The following is an 18503-nucleotide window of genomic DNA, read 5'->3' as shown; positions in this document are numbered from 1 at the left end:
AGGAAGTAAACTGAAATCCATGAGGACCGCCATAGCCAAATATTTCACATCATAACGCATGGGTTGTGCAGGATTCTATGACTCTTCCATGACTTTTTTCTTGAAATCTCAACTTTACTCATTGTGAAATTCCATGACTTTCCATGATAGCTTTAAATTCCAGGATTTTCCCAGAATTTTCCCAGATTTTTCCAGGACTGTGGAAACCCTGTGATAAACTCCCTAAATTCAGTCAAAACTAATCTGAGCATCGGTCCATTTTCCTGTGTTGTGAACTGCTTCATCAAAAGCTCCAACAGTATTGAGCTAATGCATTACCTCTCTATTTTAGTTGGGGATAGATAATTTGAAGTTGTCTACGAGATGTCTCAAATTGTTTCTCCCTGCTCACTCTGAGCGAAATACTCGAGGTAGAATATAAAATTCTGACACAAGTTTAGACTCCAGTCCAGAATAAGATATATATTTCACTGATTGCCAAATGAGCTCCAACCACCGTCAGCGTAATGCTATAGGAACTCCTTGTAAGCCACTGTAGCCGCGTCTTGGTGGGTACAGACCACCAGTACTTGCTTGAACTTCTCCAGGAGCATGTAGACTTGGGATCGGTTGACATTCTCATAGTACATGATCTCTTCAAGGTGGTGACGACCGCGGAAGTAGGGACAAAGCCTATGATAATTGGGATAATAAAAATTGGGATAATAAAAAATTGGAATAATTACAGTAAAATGAAAAAGTTTTGCTTAAAATACTAATTAAAAACTGAAGCATGGATGACCTGCAATGTAATCTGTATTGGCCTTCCCGTTTCAAGAACATTAACCTATCCCATCCCATATTTTAAAGGGAATATACAACATTTGCAAACATCAAAACAAAACAAAAACTACCAAATTATTCTGTTAAAGATGGACAGTCTAAAGCATCCTGTAAAATCTGGTCACCTGGTGTGCTGTCATTTTCAAGAAAATTGGTATTTTTGTATAAATTTCCAACGCTGGTTGGCCGACCAGCGTTGGAAAAAAACTGACTTTTTGTCAAATACTGCCCCCAATTTACCATATTTAGTAAGTCCGCATTTTGTTTGCAATCAATTACACACCTATGAACGGGTACAAGCCAACTAGACTGGTTCCCTGACCTTAAGTGGAGTCAGGGAACCAGGCTACAGGAATATGATAGTTTTTCTTGGTTTTTCCAGCATCAATGCACACAAAACTTCAGTCACTGTAACAATATTTGCAATATAATACTAAACCCTAAATCTATCAATTTCTGAAAATTACAGCAAAAGCAAATGTTGTATATTCCCTTTAACTTTAAAGAAAGCCTAGGTAGGTTGCTGAATGACTGGTGCTTCAGACTGAAAATCATTCATTAGTGTTTCAAATACCCATTCTGTGATTGACAGGCAGTAAGGGTACATTTCAGCTAATCAGTGTTCTCAGACAACACAGTAGGGAGGTTTCGCAAGCGAACGGATACGCTTACACTTACGTTTAGCTATCCGTATCCGTTTTTTACTAACGTGTAGCGAGCGAGATATGCGTGTCGTCTGCACGTATGACGTCAATGCCACTCACTATCCGCTAAACGTGCAGACGACACGCATATCTCGCTCGCTACGCGTAAGTAAAAAACGGATACGTATAGCTAAACGTAAGTGTAAGCGTATCCGTTCGCTTGCGAAACCTCCCCATTATTCCTCACCTTGCAAACAGTTTGAGATCCTCCGGTTTCTTGGCGGCAGGGACGTTCATGACGCACTGTCTCTCAGCTTCAGTCAGGTTCTCCTTCAGCATATCCATGAACTTCTGCCTGCTGTGACCGTGTCCCTCATTGTCTAGAGAGAGGGTAGAGTAGGAATCCAGACTGGTGCTCAGCTCATCTGAATCCACTGAAACAAAAAGATTTCCTAGATTAGTTGTTTAATGATAATGGATTCTTTGGCTAGTCCCAGAGGGCCAGCGTGGAGTCCTTTTTGCGTCTCACCGACTGACTCAATGTCATTCGTGACTTAGACTCATATACCTATCTCACTGACTGTCATGAGTGACTTAATTACACACCATATTTGCATTATTCCAAAGATGAAATTTTGTGTCGGGGTGATGTACATTCAGTATTGGATAATGCCCTTCATCAAATTACTTTACAAACACTGTACAGTCGAACACCTTTATAACAAGGTCCTTGGGACTCTACAAATTACCTTGTTATAGCAGGTACCTTGTATTATCAGTAATGGAAAACAAAGGAAGAAAAAAGGAAAAACAAAGCCTCAGGCCTAACATTTTGCTTGTTATAAGCAGGATGTTGCATTACAGTGCTCTTCTTATCAGGGTTCAACAGTATACTCGGCTTTTTTACCCAAGTGATTATAAGAAAAAATCACAAACTACTCGGGGACTTGAACCCATGACCTCCTGCTTACTAGTGCAGTTTCATTGCTTATTATAGGCAAAACGGACTGCAAACATGAATATGGAAAGGCAGCTTTACTTGACATGTTATCCGCCACGTTTCCCGTGGAGCCGTGGTGTGAGGGGTTGGTACTGGCTGAGCTGTTCTTGTCTTGTGAGGCTGACGACGATGATGGTGACGGCCTGGAATGCTTGTCTTGAAGATTAACAAGCTGGGTGGGCCTCTCAGTAGGGATCATCAGGAATACGTACGTATGAAGCTGTAAGCAGGATCAGTTGAAAACAATACGTGGTTGTTCAATGATTCAAATTGAAAGTGGGGCTTTGGTCTCCGTGCACAAGTACCCTCTCAATGGCTACACTGGAAGAGAAGGGGGAGACCACTGGAAGGGACTATAATGCACTGCTTCACGCTCACGTGAAGTCACTATACCTTTGTACACATACAGAAAAAAATAAGTTGTGCATAATTCCTGCTATGCACCTGCGAACGAGTACGCGCACACAGTGCGTCCTGTCCATGGGCAGAGATCCCGGAGAGGGAGGGGGGGGGGGGGGGCATATCTCCACCCCCCAACTTTTTGGGCAAGGGGGAGGATCTTGTATACAATCATCCCCCCAGAATTTCCAACACCCTTTATTAAATAGCGCCCTCAATCTGCGAATAGTCTCAAACCCCTTCCCTTTTCAAATATTTTGCAGGCGCAAATTTTTTTCAGGGTCACTTTTTGGGGATTTTACCTCCAAAATTGTGATCATCCCCCCACTTTGTGACACAAATCTCCGCCCCTGGTTCTGTCCACGGGGCTCTCGAAAAGCGGTCTAAAAGTGCCCTCTACTGTTCATACACGGAGTCTATACTTGTCATCGCAGAATCACAAAGAAAGACAGTTTGTTTTTTTACGAGTAAATTTTAACTCCTGTGTCATTTCTGCAAGGAACCTTCCTGAATGCAGAATTTGTTTTTCACAGAATTTGTTTTTAACAAATTCTTTGTACAGGTCACCTTTTGCTGCAAAACATGGATATTTAATTCCGCTTGTACTGTTTTAAGAGAAATTGATCTACCTGTATGAGAAGTCTCTTTTGCAGCAGCCAGACCAGAATCTTCACCTTTTCAGCCTCATTCTGTCAACACAAAATTTCACGAGGAATAAAAATGTTACAGCAGACTACTTGCTGACTGACATGTATCAATTGTAAAGGACTAGAAGGCCAGGCATCTTCATCCTATAAAAAATATTTCTCAGAATATTTAAGAAGGTTTCTGATACGAGGATGAAAGTGTCGGGTCCTCCAACTTCAATGATCTCACAAAGACATCATGAACAGAATGCAGTCACAAAAGTGACTTTCGCCACGAAATGAGCTCAAAAGCAGATTTTTCAAGAATCAAGATACCTGTATTTCTGTGTTCTGAAAAACAACAGCTTTTCCAATGATATGCAACATTTAAGGATACTGAGTTCAGTAACAGAAATACAAACCGACAACTCCATGGAAGTCAAGCAATTATGTAATAAATTTGGAGGCTTTTGTGACATTTTTACAAACAGGCATGAGAATGAATTTCAATGAAAAAAAACAGGAAAATTGTGGAAAAACAGGAACAAAGATGTGAAATCGGGCAAAAAAACCCCAAACAGGCTTAAAATTAAAAAAAAACGCGGAAATTTGGGCAACAAACAAACAGGAATTCCTGTTTAAACAGGAAGATTCTCATGCCTGTACAAAAAAAATATAAAAAAGGAAACAAAAATGTTTTTGAATTATGGCTGTGGCCCACCATACTGCAAAAATGGCAATTTGCAACTTTTGGCTTATTTTGTGGAGACAGGTCACAAATTTGTCATTATACTCCTATCCTACCACTAGTCTGTGGGCAGGGATTGATAAGACTAAGGTGTGGGTGTGGGAGGATGCATGGGGGGGGGGGGGGGTAAGGTTAAGGAGGGGGGTGTAAGGGTTAAGGTGCCACTTTTGACCTCTTTCTCTCCAATGTTCATCACATCGCTGAATGGAGTTGGCTGTGAGAATGCAGCCAGCGCCTCTGTTAGGAAGCCTCCTGCTGTGATGTCACGGAACTCTTCATGGTACGGGGAATTTCTGCGAAGGAAATTTTAGAAATAAACAAGTTTCTTAACACATCTTTTGGATGGACATCGATAAAATCTTAGTCATGACTACACAACTAGAAGTGCTTTATTATCACAGCTGACTTGATGAGAAAAAAAGTAAGTCCAAACTAGAGGATCATGATTTTCATTTCTTCAGGAAAGAAATGAGCTTTTTTTATGATGAAGGCACCCCAATATCAATTTTTCAAAGTTAAATATCCAAAACAAAACTCTCCACTTCTCTGTTCAATCTGCTAAATGATGGGCAGTGCATACTGCCAAATACTGAGTTTTCCACTTTTTCCAGAGATTTTGTGTCATATTGTAATGAAACCTACTCAGGGATCCGGCAGTTATTAAGTGAAAGTAACACAAAAATAATTTTAGAAGGAACATGTCTAGTGAATGACTTTTCAGCTGGCACGAGTATCAATAGTACTACAAATCATTCCATTCCTACTAGACAACAAATTAAAGTGGTTTTTGCTACAATATGGTGCAACTGCAAAACTTTTTTCTCTAAAGAAATGTATTTCAAGTAAGGCCGAGACTCTATCCTCGTACAGAATGCAGAGGAGGCTTTTTTTAACGTTCAAAGGCTAAATACATGTACTTTTTATATTTATTTGTGCTTCATAATTGTTTTTTTTTTAATGTTGTAAATGTCATGCAATTCAGTTTGTAACTGCTATATGTCATGTTTTTAAATAAACCATAAACCATAAACCAAACTTGAAACTTACTCTTTAAACTGACTTCACCACCCAAACTTTCAAATTATCTGTGTACATACTCGTTGAGTGTGAATGGTTGGATTATTGGAAGCTTTATCCATTGACAGGAATCTCTTCTTGAAATATTTCAATTGAAAGCAAGGCCTTGTTAGGTTTCACAGATTTCTCTGCTTTAGTTTTGACTTACGCTGACGTAGGAGCCCTTGGTGATAAGATATACACATTGCTCCCACAGATTGGGTAGATGATAGTCGCTTTGCCCCAGTACACCATGTGACCGACAATCTGAAAGACCTGAAAGAAGAAAAATTGAAAATGGATAAGTTTTTAGAGCAAGAATGATGAGTTTCATAAGCAACAAATGTAGGAAGTGTTGTCCATTACTTCAAGTGTATTTTTTTTCCAATTCATTTACAACATTTTTTATTGAGGAGCCTTAAATTATCTCGAGACCGGTCTCAGAGACCACTTTTTTGCTGGTCTCGGTCTCGGGAGCTGTGGTCTCGGTCTTGGTCTTGGTCCCCTTTGGTCTCGATATTTTGGCTAATCTCGGGTCGAGACCGGCAATATGTAGCATTTAGAGCTCGATTGATTACTTTGTGTTCACTTTGTTCAGTACCGTTGATAGTTAAAACATTTGCTAGCCCGTAGATCATGTTGTCAACCTTGTTAACGAATCTTTATATACTATAGTTGGTTCGGACTGCACGTGTAACTACTTCTTGCTCAAGTGAGGTGTCATGTATATGTCAATTTTTCAACACTGCCACTGGTCAAAATTTTGTCTGCAATCTTTGTGAATACAAAGGTTACAACTTACAACTGTAAACTGTGTGTCTTGTTTTTTTTTTAGATTATTGTTATTGATTATCCGCGGTCTCGGTCTCGGACCCGGACCCTATCAGTCTCGGTCTCGGTCCGCCTTGAAGGGGCTGGTCTCGGTCTCGAAACTTCAGGTCTCGGTCTCGGACTATCCGGTCTCAACTACAACACTGTTATTAACCTTCAAAATGGGAACGTAATCATGAGAACACTGTTGTAATCAAGTGCATCACATGGCCATACAAGTCCTCACAAGTCCATCACAAGTTCAGTTACAAGTAACGAAGGAAGAAACACTTGATTTGAAAAGCGTGTGACTCGACAGGGACTGGACAACTTGTGACTGACTTATGATAGACTTGTGATATAACTTGCGAGGACTTATGATATGATCTGTGATATGACACGTAATGGACTTGTGTTATGACTTGTGATTACTTGTGATTTTGATTTAGACTCGTGTAAATCTCTACAGTGCGTCCCAAAATATCCGCAACATAATTTTGCGAGGCTCTAGAGTCTCCGTTGAAACGCGAACTGCCATTATTTTTATATCATTGTAAAGTTTGGAATCTTAAATTATCCCTGGTAAGTATTTGTTTGATTTTTAAAAAAGGTTTTGAAATGATTTGTGTTCAAATAAAGGCATGTCAAAAACAAACTCAACCGATTTCACAGAAAATCAATCATGCTCATTTTTTCTAATGTGGAAACGGTTCATCATGTTCGTGATGTGACAATCTCGTTACCTTTTTATTTCTGCGTTTCCTATTCTTTTTCTATCCACGTACTACACCTTAAATTAATTCACAATATTGTTCTTCGTTTCAAGTTCAATTTTGAAATTCACGTGCAAGCATGTACCTATTCAAAAAGCGCGCTCAAAGTGTGACCCGAAATTGCATCTAATGAACCACAACATCGATTTTCCTTGAAATCGGTTGAGTTTGTTTTTGACATGCCTTTATTTGAACACGAACAATTTTAAAACTCTTTTAAATATCAAACCAATACTCGCCAGGGATAAAGTTCAGATTCCAAGCATCAAAATGGTATAAAAACAGTGGCGGTACGTGTTTTTGCGCCGACGCTAGAGCCACGCAAAAAAAAGTTGCGGGTATTTTGGGACGCACTTTATGCACACAGGCCATACCTGAGACAGAGCTAGATCGGTGTCCTGACTGAGCCTCTGCAGACTGTTCAACGGTGAGGACCACTTGATGACGCGGCGCAGAGACGGTGAGCAATCCTTAGGAAGAGACTGCTGTAGTTCCTTCTCATCCTCCAGGAGGAGCAGGGCGTGGTAGGGTCTGATGGCAAGAAGGCTCTGCTCTATCATCGTGGGCTGATGGAGGAAAGCATAATAGTGTTGCAATGCTATTTGCAGGCAGCGGCGTAACTGGCATCAAATTTGCAAAGGGGCAAATAGGGGGTCTTCATTTTCAAGAAGGGGACCCTAAACGGATTTGGCCAAAATTTTTTAAAAATAGGTCAGGTTCTGGTAAGGATGTTTTATTTGAAAATTGAGCAAGGTGCTGTGGCTCATAGGTCTAGGATTCTGATTTTCTAGTCACTTCTGCAGGATGGAAAGTTTAATAAGGAGGAAGATTTCATGTCTTCAAGAAAAATGGGGTGTGAGGCAAAAACTTCAAAGCATGTGGTGACAGTGGCTTTTCTGTACCTGGTAATGAGTCTTCTTTGGAGTCACAGGGCATTAAGGAGTAGAATAACAATCAAGCTATTACATGTCATCACAAGTCGATCACGATCCGGTCTAAAGTCAACTGACAAGTTATTCCACTGAACTGTGACCAGGGGAATCATTTGTTACTTTTCTCCCTGTTAACAGTGACAAGACATGTGATCGGTGCGTTCACACCTATTGATCTTCTTGAATAAGGGAATAGCTGTGCTTTGGAGATTTTAAACACTCTGTTTAAGACCAGTTGGGGTCTGGATGTTGATAACTACCCGAGCAGAAGGCCTGTTCGTTAAAAAAAATCAAAAGTTTTTGGTCCAAAAGTCAAAACAAGTAAAAAAAATTTTTTTGCAATGATTTCAATCAACAAAATACCCCTCTAGCTATACAATGGTAAGGCCCTCTGGTAAACAACTCCTTATATGGAGCTTGACGCGTGCGTTGCGCGTACTGCGTGATGTGGCGCACAACGAAGATGTACCATAGTGTGAATTTAGGACTATGAAATACTGACTCACTGGTAGTATCGCACATGCCTACTTGAGGATTGTGAATGTTCAACCGATAACGGTGCTGGCACCGGATTTCGCAGGAGTCAAAATTTCATGTGACACTGGAGAAGTGTTTAAGACCAGCCAGCCATGTCTTTATTTTCAAATGTTAAAACCGGCCACGTGACGGGCTCTCGACCAATAGGAATGGGTAAACTGACTTAGTTAGGTATTTATGAATAAATCTTTATAGGTTTTGATGCCACATGAACATGGCTTTTTCACAAGCCATATCGTAAATATTCTTACGTCGATGACGACCATCTGATCCACGTTGTGCACTTTGTGAGGCAGGCAGAAGCTGACTTCAATCCAATTATTGATGAAGACGTGGATCACACCCTTATCACACAATCTGTCCACAAAAAATATCAATCAAAACGTAAGTATTCCTGTTGTCTACATGCATTCATCTTTGTAATTGGCCAGTAAGTTATTTACTCAAAATGTAAATTTCGACAGTAGTAACTGCAGCTGATTTCAGTAAGAAGAACAAAATCAGCGGTGTAGCCGAAAGAAATCATCAGTCCCCCACTGGAAATTTGCTAGTCCTTTTTCACGAGCGGCCTTTTTTTTCACGAGTGGCCCTTTTTAACCTTGTGAGAACATCTTTAATTCATAGACATATAATAAAACCTAGACACGACGTTTGCTATTGCGCATGCAAGTAAAATGCTGCGTGCATTACGCGAACGCTCATAATGGGTGTGACGTGTCGCGCAAGAGAGCGGTCTCACTGCGCGTGCTATTTGAAATCTTTTGGTCCCGTACGCATGCGGGAAAAAATACTAAGGGGTGCACAAGTGCGTTGGCGCTGGCATGAACATATGTGGTACACGTGTGAAGTATGCGCGTAGATCGAAGCCGCATGACATTCGCGTATCGCGCCAGGCCGCGTGACGCAGCAGTTAATGTCGTGTCTAGGTTATATTATATGTCTATGCTTTAATTGTGCCGCCATGAAGAGCGCCACCTATTGTCTGATAGTGTCCGCTTTGAAGGCCACCCCCATAGAAGATGGTGTACATCTAACTCTCTCCCCCCCCCTTCACCCTTTGATTTTACGGAGGCCGGGTGACCAGTGAAAAAAAGGTCTACCTTTCAGCACAGGTGCTACAGAAATTGCTCCCACCACTCGCCCCCTATGGTGAGAACGCTGGCTACATCGCTAATGAAAAGTATGGCAAAAAAGTCCAGAGGATGACAAATTCAATACTGCATTTGCTTTTCTTTCTTCCTTCACATCTACTAGAGGTTGATGGGGTACAATTGACTGTCAAAAGACAACATACCCATTGAATACATGTCGGAGGTCCCGGCAAAGCTTGCTCTTCTGCAGCATGATGGAAAATGGCGATTCCTCTGCATCTGTAGGCAGATAACGATAACGAAATGTTCAATATACACTGTAGGTACATACAAACTCCCCCAAAGCATCAAAGACGCACAAAGTCTGGACCAATTCAAATGCCTCCTCAAAACACATTTGTTCAATTCTGATTAATTTTTGTCCTATTTTTAATTTGTACAGCGCATTGGGACTCCGTGTGTAATGCGCTTAATAAGAACGGTTTTATTATTATTATTATTATGTACCTTAACCCTAACAGTACCAAAAGCAGCAACATGCAACATTTATCTAAGTGACAAGTCTGCCTAGTGCAGCAAGATCCATCAGGCCAAACGTCTCAAGGCCAAACGGCCTCAGAGTCTGTGGTCACGGAATGCAGCAGGCTACAACTGTGGCACTGTGCTATGGGATTAGCTCTCATTGTTTCAGAAGTGGCCGTTTGTGCACTGGTGTTGGTAGCTGAATGCATCAAAGTTCACCAGATCTTTTCCACCTGATGCACTGTGTCTGACAGGGTAAGGGTTCAAGAGGGGTGAAGAAAGGAACAGGAAAGGGTATGGGTTGGGGCGACGGGCAGGGGGTACAAATGTAGGTGTTAAGTTCCAAAGAAGGAGACCAGTTCTGGGATGCTCTCTTACCTTCAGGCATAGCAGCCATCTCGTCATGAGCTGACATCACCAGGACAGCTTGATGGCTGGAGTTTGAAGAGGTGTGGTGGAAAGAAAGGCAGAAGATAGGGTGTGGGATGGGGGCGAAGCGGAGGGGACACGTGTAAAGTTCTTAAGAGGAAGGCTGGTTCTGGATGGATCCTTACCTTCAGGCAAGGCAGCCACCTCGTAATGAGCTGACATCATCAAGACAGCTTGATGGCTGGAGTTCGAAGACGGGTGGTGGAAAGAAAGGCACAGGAAAGTGTGTGGGATGGGTGCAAAGCGGAGGGGACATGTGTATAGTTCCAAAGAGGAAGGCTGGTTCTGGATGGATCCTTGCCTTCAGGCATATCAGCCATCTCATCATGAGCTGACATCACCAGGACAGCTTGATGGCTGGAGTTCGAAGACGGGTGGTGGAAAGAACGGGACAGGAAAGTGTGTGGGATGAGGGCGAAGCGGAAGGGACACGTGTAAAGTTCCAAAGAGGAAGGCCGGTTCTGGATGGATCCTTACCTTCAGGCATGGCAGCCACCTCGTCATGAGCTGACATCATCAAGACAGCTTAATGACTGGAGTTCAAAGGGGTAGGGAAACAACGGGACGGGAAAGGGTGTGGGATGGGTGCAAAGCGGAGGGAACACGTGTAAAGTTCCAAAGAGGAAGGCTGGTTCTGGATGGATCCTTACCTTCAGGCATGGCAGCCACCTCGTCATGAGCTGACATCATCAGGACGGCTTGGTGGCTGAGATAGCCGCATCGTCTCTCCTCATGCTTGAGAGCCAGGACTAGACGCTTGCTGAGATCATGATAGCACCCAACCACTGACGGATCCGCACTGGCCTGAAATGAACATGACAAGACCAGTTACTTCTTCAACCGGTAACTCCCCTTCATACTACAACATCTACCAAAAAGCTTGGGAAGATTTCACGTGATTGAGGACATTACAGCCGAGCCCTTCCTACTTGATGTGAGACTTGATACTTCTAGAAAATTTCAGTACACAGAATGTACCACTGGTTTCCTGCACAGTTGTGGATTTTGAAGGGTTTAAGAAGGTTCCTAACAAAAATGAGCTAGGGTTAAAAAGTACAACTTTCCCCTGTTGATAACCCTAGTTTCTACCAATGTTGTTCTCCATGTGGCTTGTACTCAATAAAAAAAAAAAATTCAATTTTTACTCACATGGAGTACAAAGACCAGGTTGAACATGGCCATGGTACGACTCTCTCGTCTAGTCTTCTCATCATGTCGCCTCTGTCAATGACAAAATTTACACGTTATTCTGTATCGAATTGTGAAAGAATGAAAAGAATAAAACAATTACTAAATGTCAACACACTTAACCATAACTCCCCCTGGCCCTTTTGGTTTGGAACCATCCTAAATCCTACAAAATCCTCCAATTGCTACCATGGTAAAATTGGATTCATCTCAATCCTCCCAAATCATCTGTTATTTCTTGATTTTGTTCAGTGAAGGGGTGACCACTGCCTCAATCCTTCAAAATCCTCCAACAATCACTGTGAATGGGTTGAGGCAGTGCCGATGACATTCAGAAGCAGCGCAGATGATATCGAGCATAATGCAGGGCTCAATTATGCATGAGTGAACATAAACAATGCTGGGGACAGCCTATGAACTCGTCACAATGTGTCCTTAAAATCAACCGACACTTTTTTGCCATTCAGCCTCAATCCTCCAAAATCTTCAAAATACAGAGTACACTTTACAAAGCTGTTCATCAATCTTGATAGTTGCCAGGTCCCAATTTCACGGCGCTGCTAAGCACACAATTTTATGCTAACAGAGCCTTCGTCTATTTCATGGAGACCGTTAGCATAAGCACAGCAAAAGGCACGCTTACTTCGGGGGAAAAATTTGCTTAACGTAGTGACGTAACAATAGAAATCTCCATGCACGCGCGACCGTTAGCATGTCCACGGCGTGAAATAGTGCTTAAGGTTAGCACATTTTTCTGCTATGCTTAGCACAACTTTTCTGCTAACTGTTAAGCAGCGCCGTGAAATTGGGCCCTGGTCTTAGTTTGTAGATTTCAATAGTAAAGGAAATGATTTATACTTTCATGGAGTGACTTTCCATAGAAAGTATCATATTGAACAAAATGTTACAATCCAAGGTGGAAAGGAAAACAACAGGACCAAAACAAGAAACAGATATACACTGTGCAACAGACTTTGTTTTAAAAAAAAATAAAAGGAACAAAAATGAAGAAATACGCTGATTTTCAGAGAGGTTGAACACAAGTAAATGTAGCATGGGCATACTTACAAAAGCAAATCCAAAATCATTCAACTTTTGAAAAAGAGCAAACTGTGACGTGAGGTCCTGAGTTAAAATGTTCTTGCCCTGCCTCCCCCTCCCTAAAATTATGGCAAATAAACATTTAATTTGGAAGGTTGGCCTTGAAATGTTTCCTTTGAGTTATTCTTACCAGTTTTCTGCCCCCACCTACTATGAGGGTCGGCTGTCCGACAAACTTCACATCATCAATGGTCAGTTCAAAGCGGTGGTCACACAGGCCGGTCTCTGTGGTCAGTATGTGGGCTAGAATCTCATCAGAATAACTGATAGGTGTACAAGCACAAACAAATTGAAAAACAGTTACAAGCTTTTCACTTGTATCAAGGAAATTACCAAACATGGCTGAAAATTGGCACAACAGGGATTTGCAAGGCGAAATGGAGATTGGGATGTTAATGTGAGTCTTTTTACTTCATACATATGGATTCTGGACACCATATGAAACTAGAAAAGTCTCCAATGATTTCAAAAAGATTCTGCAAGTTTCACACAACAGATATAAATAAATATGGAGCAAAAAAAGCCTAATTCAAATGGCAATATGGCCCCCCCCAAAAAAAATTCGGTCTCTTGTCAGACCAAAGTTCCGGAATTGACGCGGCGACGCGGAATTCGTCGGGTGCCCGGCAGAAGGGCATATGAGCGTTCTGACGCAAAAATCATTTTCAAGAAAATTGCATTGAAAGGTCCTATTGTTCCCCCGCGCGCATTTTGTATCCAATGCTCTCCCACAAGTAATATAAATCGTACGAATTTGAAATTTGTCACACGTATGAATCATAAGTTTTGGAACAACTATACACGTTAATTTCTGACGAAAATGTTTAAATCTCATTAAAATGGAGGCAGTTTTCTGCATATGCCCTTTTGCTGGGAACATTTTGGTCATTACGCGCTATTGCATAAGGGCATATGCATATATGCCCTTCTGCCGGGCACACGACGAATTGTACATTGGTGTCCTCCATAATTTGCCTTGGTGCTCTCGATCATTTGCCTTGGTGCAATTTCCCATTCCTTAGTGCCGTTTGGTAAAAAAAATTGAGGAGGTGCGGCAATAGAGGGCGCTGTTGGAGCTACCGCAGAACATTTTGGAGAAAAAAAAAAATTGACGCACATGATTAAAATCGACGCGCGCGCTGACCAGACTTATTTTTTTTTTTGGCCTATAATTTGTCATACAGTAAAAAAAAAAAATATCTGCAGGGTGTCTCCCAAAAAAATGAACCCTCAAAGCACCCGCTTTGCCACAGCTTTTCAAAAATACATCAGAAATATTGATATTTAAAAAGCATAGTTCATCAACTTTTCAACAACAACAAAAAATTTCCAATCGGACAAACATTTATCTAAACAATTCAAAAAAGTTTTGCCTTTTCATTTTGTCCACGGTCTGACAATTAATTAGGAATGCAATGATTTTTTAATCTTGCTTATTTGGTTCTTTTATATTTTCTACTTTTTGTAAAAATGGTCATTTCCTCTTTTTGGAAGAAATGGTAGTCCTGAAAAAGACTGTTTTGTTTAATTTCTTAGATGGTAACTGTTCTGCTCTGCCCTCTACTTGGTTGTTTCATGGATGCAAGTTTTTGGACCTTGTTCTCATTGCAGCGGTCAAACATCGGACGCCATGGACAAAATGGAAAAAAAAAAGCAGTGTCTTTGTTTAAAATTCGCCACAACTCAACAAGTCTTGAACCGATTGAAATTATGTTTTCAGTAAATTAAAGCCAACAAATTAAGGTTTACGGACAAATCTAAATAATCTTGATTTCTGCTTTATAAAGCTGTGAAGATTCCAAATTACTTTATTGCTCACCCAACAAGCTTGCCATGTCTGATACTGGAGGCTGGTTTACAGTCGTTCAAGTCATCCTCTGGTAACTGCAGTGCGTAAGGGTTGCGTGTTCTATCTGCAGGCGAAAGGCAAACAAATTACAAATCTAATCAAAGTTACAAATACGTGAATCGTAACCGCCTAGGATCCATCCTAACTGCCTTTTGGCTAGGATCCATCCTCCATCCATCAAAATCCTCCAATTACCACTTTGTATTATTTAACCATTTTTATGCAGCCTCAATCCTCCAAAATCATCTGTTATTGCTTGCATTTGTTCAGTGTAGGGGAGACCACTGCCTCAATCCTTCAAAATCCTTCAACAATCATTGCAATGCAAGGAATTGTCAACAATGATAATGATATCCAGAAGCAGTAATGATGATATCTAGTATATTCTGGGCATAATTTATGCATGGCTAAACATAAACAACACAAGGTGACACAATGCATCCTCTAAAATCAACTGGCACAAAAATGTCATACAACCTCAATCCTCCAAAATCCACTAAAATTAAAACAGCCAGATTGATTTTGGAGGATTGAGGGTTAGGGTTAAGGCACATAGTGATATGTTTTTCAAAACTTAGTAGCTGTATTAATGGCAGCCGTAATGCGAGTTTTCAACTGCTATTGTGACGGCATTGCAAGAACACCATTGCAAATGTTTGTCACTTATAACTGCCCTTCCAACCTCAGCGCTTCGGTAGCTCGATTGGTAAAATGATGGACTACCATGCCGAAGGTCCCAATGGATCAAATTTGCACTGTGAGAATTTTTTTAGGTCTAGATATTATCTTTTTATTTAGTGATCCATGGCTTTTTAAAGGGAAATAAAGTCCGAGAATCATTCGGTTGGTAGTCGGGTGGTTCTAAGAACCAAGACTCTGAAGTTGAATATTGTCAATTCTGGGAACCAGACGGTCGACTGCCGTAAGGATAACCACTGTTGGTAAAAAAAAAAGGGAAAAAAAGAGAATTGGAAAATTGTGAGCTTAAGATTTAGTTATTAATTTCATGATCGTTTAGTCATTACTAGTTTTATGCCTAGCCTTATTAAATAAAACATATATCAATCATTCATGTTCTTAATATTGGTTTATTGACAATAATTTACAGGAAATGTCATTATTTATGTTAGAATAGAGTCACAGTTTATAGGCCTAGTGGAACAGTGCAAATGTAATGAACATTGAAATGAATCAAAACTAAAAAGTAAAACACAATTTACAATCATGACAATGTACGTTACCAATTAGTCCGAGTAACTTGGACCCAACTTATCGCCTTTTTAAAAATTTGGACATGGTCTGGCGATAGTAGGGTCCTAGCCCCATAAATGTGGCCTATTTACTGGACTGCCTCCGTAAACATAGGCCACACGTCCACATGTACAAAAATCGTGTCGACTTTGCCAAATTTTGATTTTCACATTTAGGCTTAGTTTGTAGGATTTTTTTGCTTTAGAAGCATACTCACCCACTTTATAGACTAATCAGAAAGTGCTGCCTTTTTCAGATGTATATTTTTCATGAAATTTCCAGATTCATTTTTACACGTTTGCGTATCAAAATTTCAACATGAAATTTCACAAAAAATTAGACATCTGAAAAAGGCAGCACTTTCTGAATAGCCTATAAAGTGGGTGAGTATGCTTCTAAAGCAAAAAAATCCTACAAACTAAGCCTAAATGTGAAAATCAAAATTTGGCAGAGTCGACACGATTTTTGTACATGTGGACGTGTGGCCTATGTTTACGGAGGCAGTCCAGTAAATAGGCCACATTTATGGGGCTAGTAGGGTCCAAGCCCATTCCGAGACCTAGACAACACAGTCACTGACAGTCCCAAAAACCAACATTTTCCAACAAAAAACATCAGATTTCACCTTCAAAACGGCCTCCAAATTACTAGATATGCCACCTGAGGTACAAGTAGACATCGATAATTAAGATGGTTGTACTGAAGTTTACTTACGATCCGGAAAAAAAGTGAAATTTTCCGTTCATTTCGGAGAGCTCCCCTCGCGATCTTGAACACGTTAAATTTGCGATCGTGTTTAAAGTTTGAACGACGCAATTTCTTCTACATGCCCAGCGTACATTCGATGGTCCCCGTATCCCGAGTGCGATTCCGTTACCGAGCGCGCGCGATGCATCGATTATGATAATGAGTAGACTGGATCACGTTTGTAAACACATGTGCATTTCAAACGATAATAGGGAGTCGGGAACTAGCGTAGCTTTTATAGCGGGTACCAGTTCAAGCTGGTTCCCGATTCCCTTTTACAGTTCGAAATGCACATGTATGTGTTTACAAACGTGATCATTATCATAATCGATGCATCGCGCGCGCTCGGTAACGGAATCGCACTCGGGATACGGGGACCATCGAATGTACGCTGGGCATGTAGAAGAAATCGCGTCGTTCAAACTTTAAACACGATCGCAAATTTAACGTGTTCAAGATCGCGAGGGGAGCTCTCCGAAATGAACGGAAAATTTCACTTTTTTTCCGGATCGTAAGTAAACTTCAGTACAACCATCTTAATTATCGATGTCTACTTGTACCTCAGGTGGCATATCTAGTAATTTGGAGGCCGTTTTGAAGGTGAAATCTGATGTTTTTTGTTGGAAAATGTTGGTTTTTGGGACTGTCAGTGACTGTGTTGTCTAGGTCTCGGAATGGGCTTGGACCCTACTATCGCCAGACCATGTCCAAATTTTTAAAAAGGCGATAAGTTGGGTCCAAGTTACTCGGACTAGTTACCAATACCATATAGAGTTCTACTTCAAAACAAGTTATAACATACTCTTTTGAACAACTTCTTTGTCACTTTCCTCCTGGTAAGGATATCGGAAGAGAAGTCTGTTTCCTTTTGAACCTGATGAAACTAAAATTACACTTAAGGGAGTCGATCTTCCAGGCATATTGTAGAATTTGTACCGCAAATTATATTTTCTTGTCTGGAAGAAAGTCCGGAAACTTTGGTCTAGCTTCCCACGCCCACTAGGTATTAACTGGTACGCTTTAAATGTACCCAGAGGATCCAGACTACGATGCCAACAGCCAATTTGGCAACAGCGCCCTCTAGCATTGTTATTTTTTTACCATGAATTTATGAACCGAGAAAATTTATTAGTAGGCTTGAAATTGGGTCGCAATTTAATCTTTTGTTAAAAAAAATGCGGCGTAAGAATTTTTTTAAGAAACTGGTTTTCAATATTAATCACCAAAGAATATTTAAATTTTAAGATGCAGTCAGAAAACGGACATCTCAGGTTTTTTTTAGTGGATTGCGGTGCGGATCAATAACTCATCGTCTCTCTAAACTGCAACATCCACCGTGACGTTCAAGAATGCTCAGGAATGTGCACAATCGGGTGGAAATAATTAATTGGAAATATAAGATCCTCATGCAAAATTTATCGACCTTAATTGTAATTTTTCTCCACTGTCTTTTTCTTTTTTCTCCATCTTACAAAAAGGTTTTTCTTAACAACTCAAAATTATTAATAAGATGAAATTTGAGTCGGGGTGATGTAAATCAATATAAGGTGTTTGCCCTTCATATAAACACTGTATACTCAGTGTGTTACCCCCCCCCCCCCCCTCCCTTGAAAGTTATCAAATCAAAGTGAAGGTGAGAAAAAAATCATTCGGGTGGGACTCGAACCCACGACCTCCTGCTTTCTAGTGCACTCGACCACCGAGCTTGCGGGATCGGTTGTCGAGTGGTGAGACGTCTGCACTACTAGAAAGCAGGAGGTCGTGGGTTCGAGTTCCACCCGAGTGATTTTTTTTCCAACTTTCACTCGGGTAACACACCGAGTGTACAGTGGTTATACGTCTATGAAGGGCAAAACCTAATATTGATTAACTCAATACTATAATAGCGCCCTCTCGCCAAGCAATGTACGTACGTAAACCATTATTTTCAGTTCATCACGCTTTCATTTCAAGATCAGAATGTTGAGACTGCAATAAA

General features: G+C 40.8%; 1 protein-coding gene across 1 annotated transcript; it reads right to left on the bottom strand.

Moving 5' to 3' along the window:
* Positions 1-320: 320 nt before the first annotated feature.
* Positions 321-17541, bottom strand: LOC119738414 (GATOR complex protein NPRL3-like). The gene is made up of 14 exons (XM_038213305.1): positions 17328-17541; positions 14498-14591; positions 12809-12941; positions 11539-11610; positions 11040-11193; positions 9642-9717; positions 8599-8704; positions 7253-7444; positions 5465-5571; positions 4412-4532; positions 3495-3554; positions 2506-2686; positions 1714-1900; positions 321-672 (listed from the first exon to the last, which is right to left on the bottom strand). The coding sequence occupies exons 1-14, from the start codon at positions 17443-17445 to the stop codon at positions 510-512; spliced, it is 1764 nt and encodes a 587-aa protein (XP_038069233.1). The 5' UTR covers positions 17446-17541; the 3' UTR covers positions 321-509.
* Positions 17542-18503: the final 962 nt, after the last annotated feature.

This window comes from Patiria miniata, unplaced genomic scaffold, assembly GCF_015706575.1.
Source record: "Patiria miniata isolate m_02_andy unplaced genomic scaffold, ASM1570657v1 HiC_scaffold_3, whole genome shotgun sequence".
NCBI lineage: Eukaryota > Metazoa > Echinodermata > Asteroidea > Valvatida > Asterinidae > Patiria > Patiria miniata.
The sequence above is the reverse complement of the archived record's forward strand: the minus strand, read 5'-3'. Positions and strand labels throughout refer to the sequence as shown.

Excerpts from the sequence above, each read along its gene's own strand:
- LOC119738414 (XM_038213305.1), bottom strand. The coding sequence starts at position 17,445 with ATGCCTGGAAGATCGACTCCCTTAAGTGTAATTTTAGTTTCATCAGGT. Across the intron at positions 9,718-11,039 it reads GGTGGCTGCCATGCCTGAAG|ATGCAGAGGAATCGCCATTT; the intron begins GTAAGGATCCAT and ends ATCTGCCTACAG. Across the intron at positions 8,705-9,641 it reads CTCCGACATGTATTCAATGG|ATTGTGTGATAAGGGTGTGA; the intron begins GTATGTTGTCTT and ends TTTTGTGGACAG.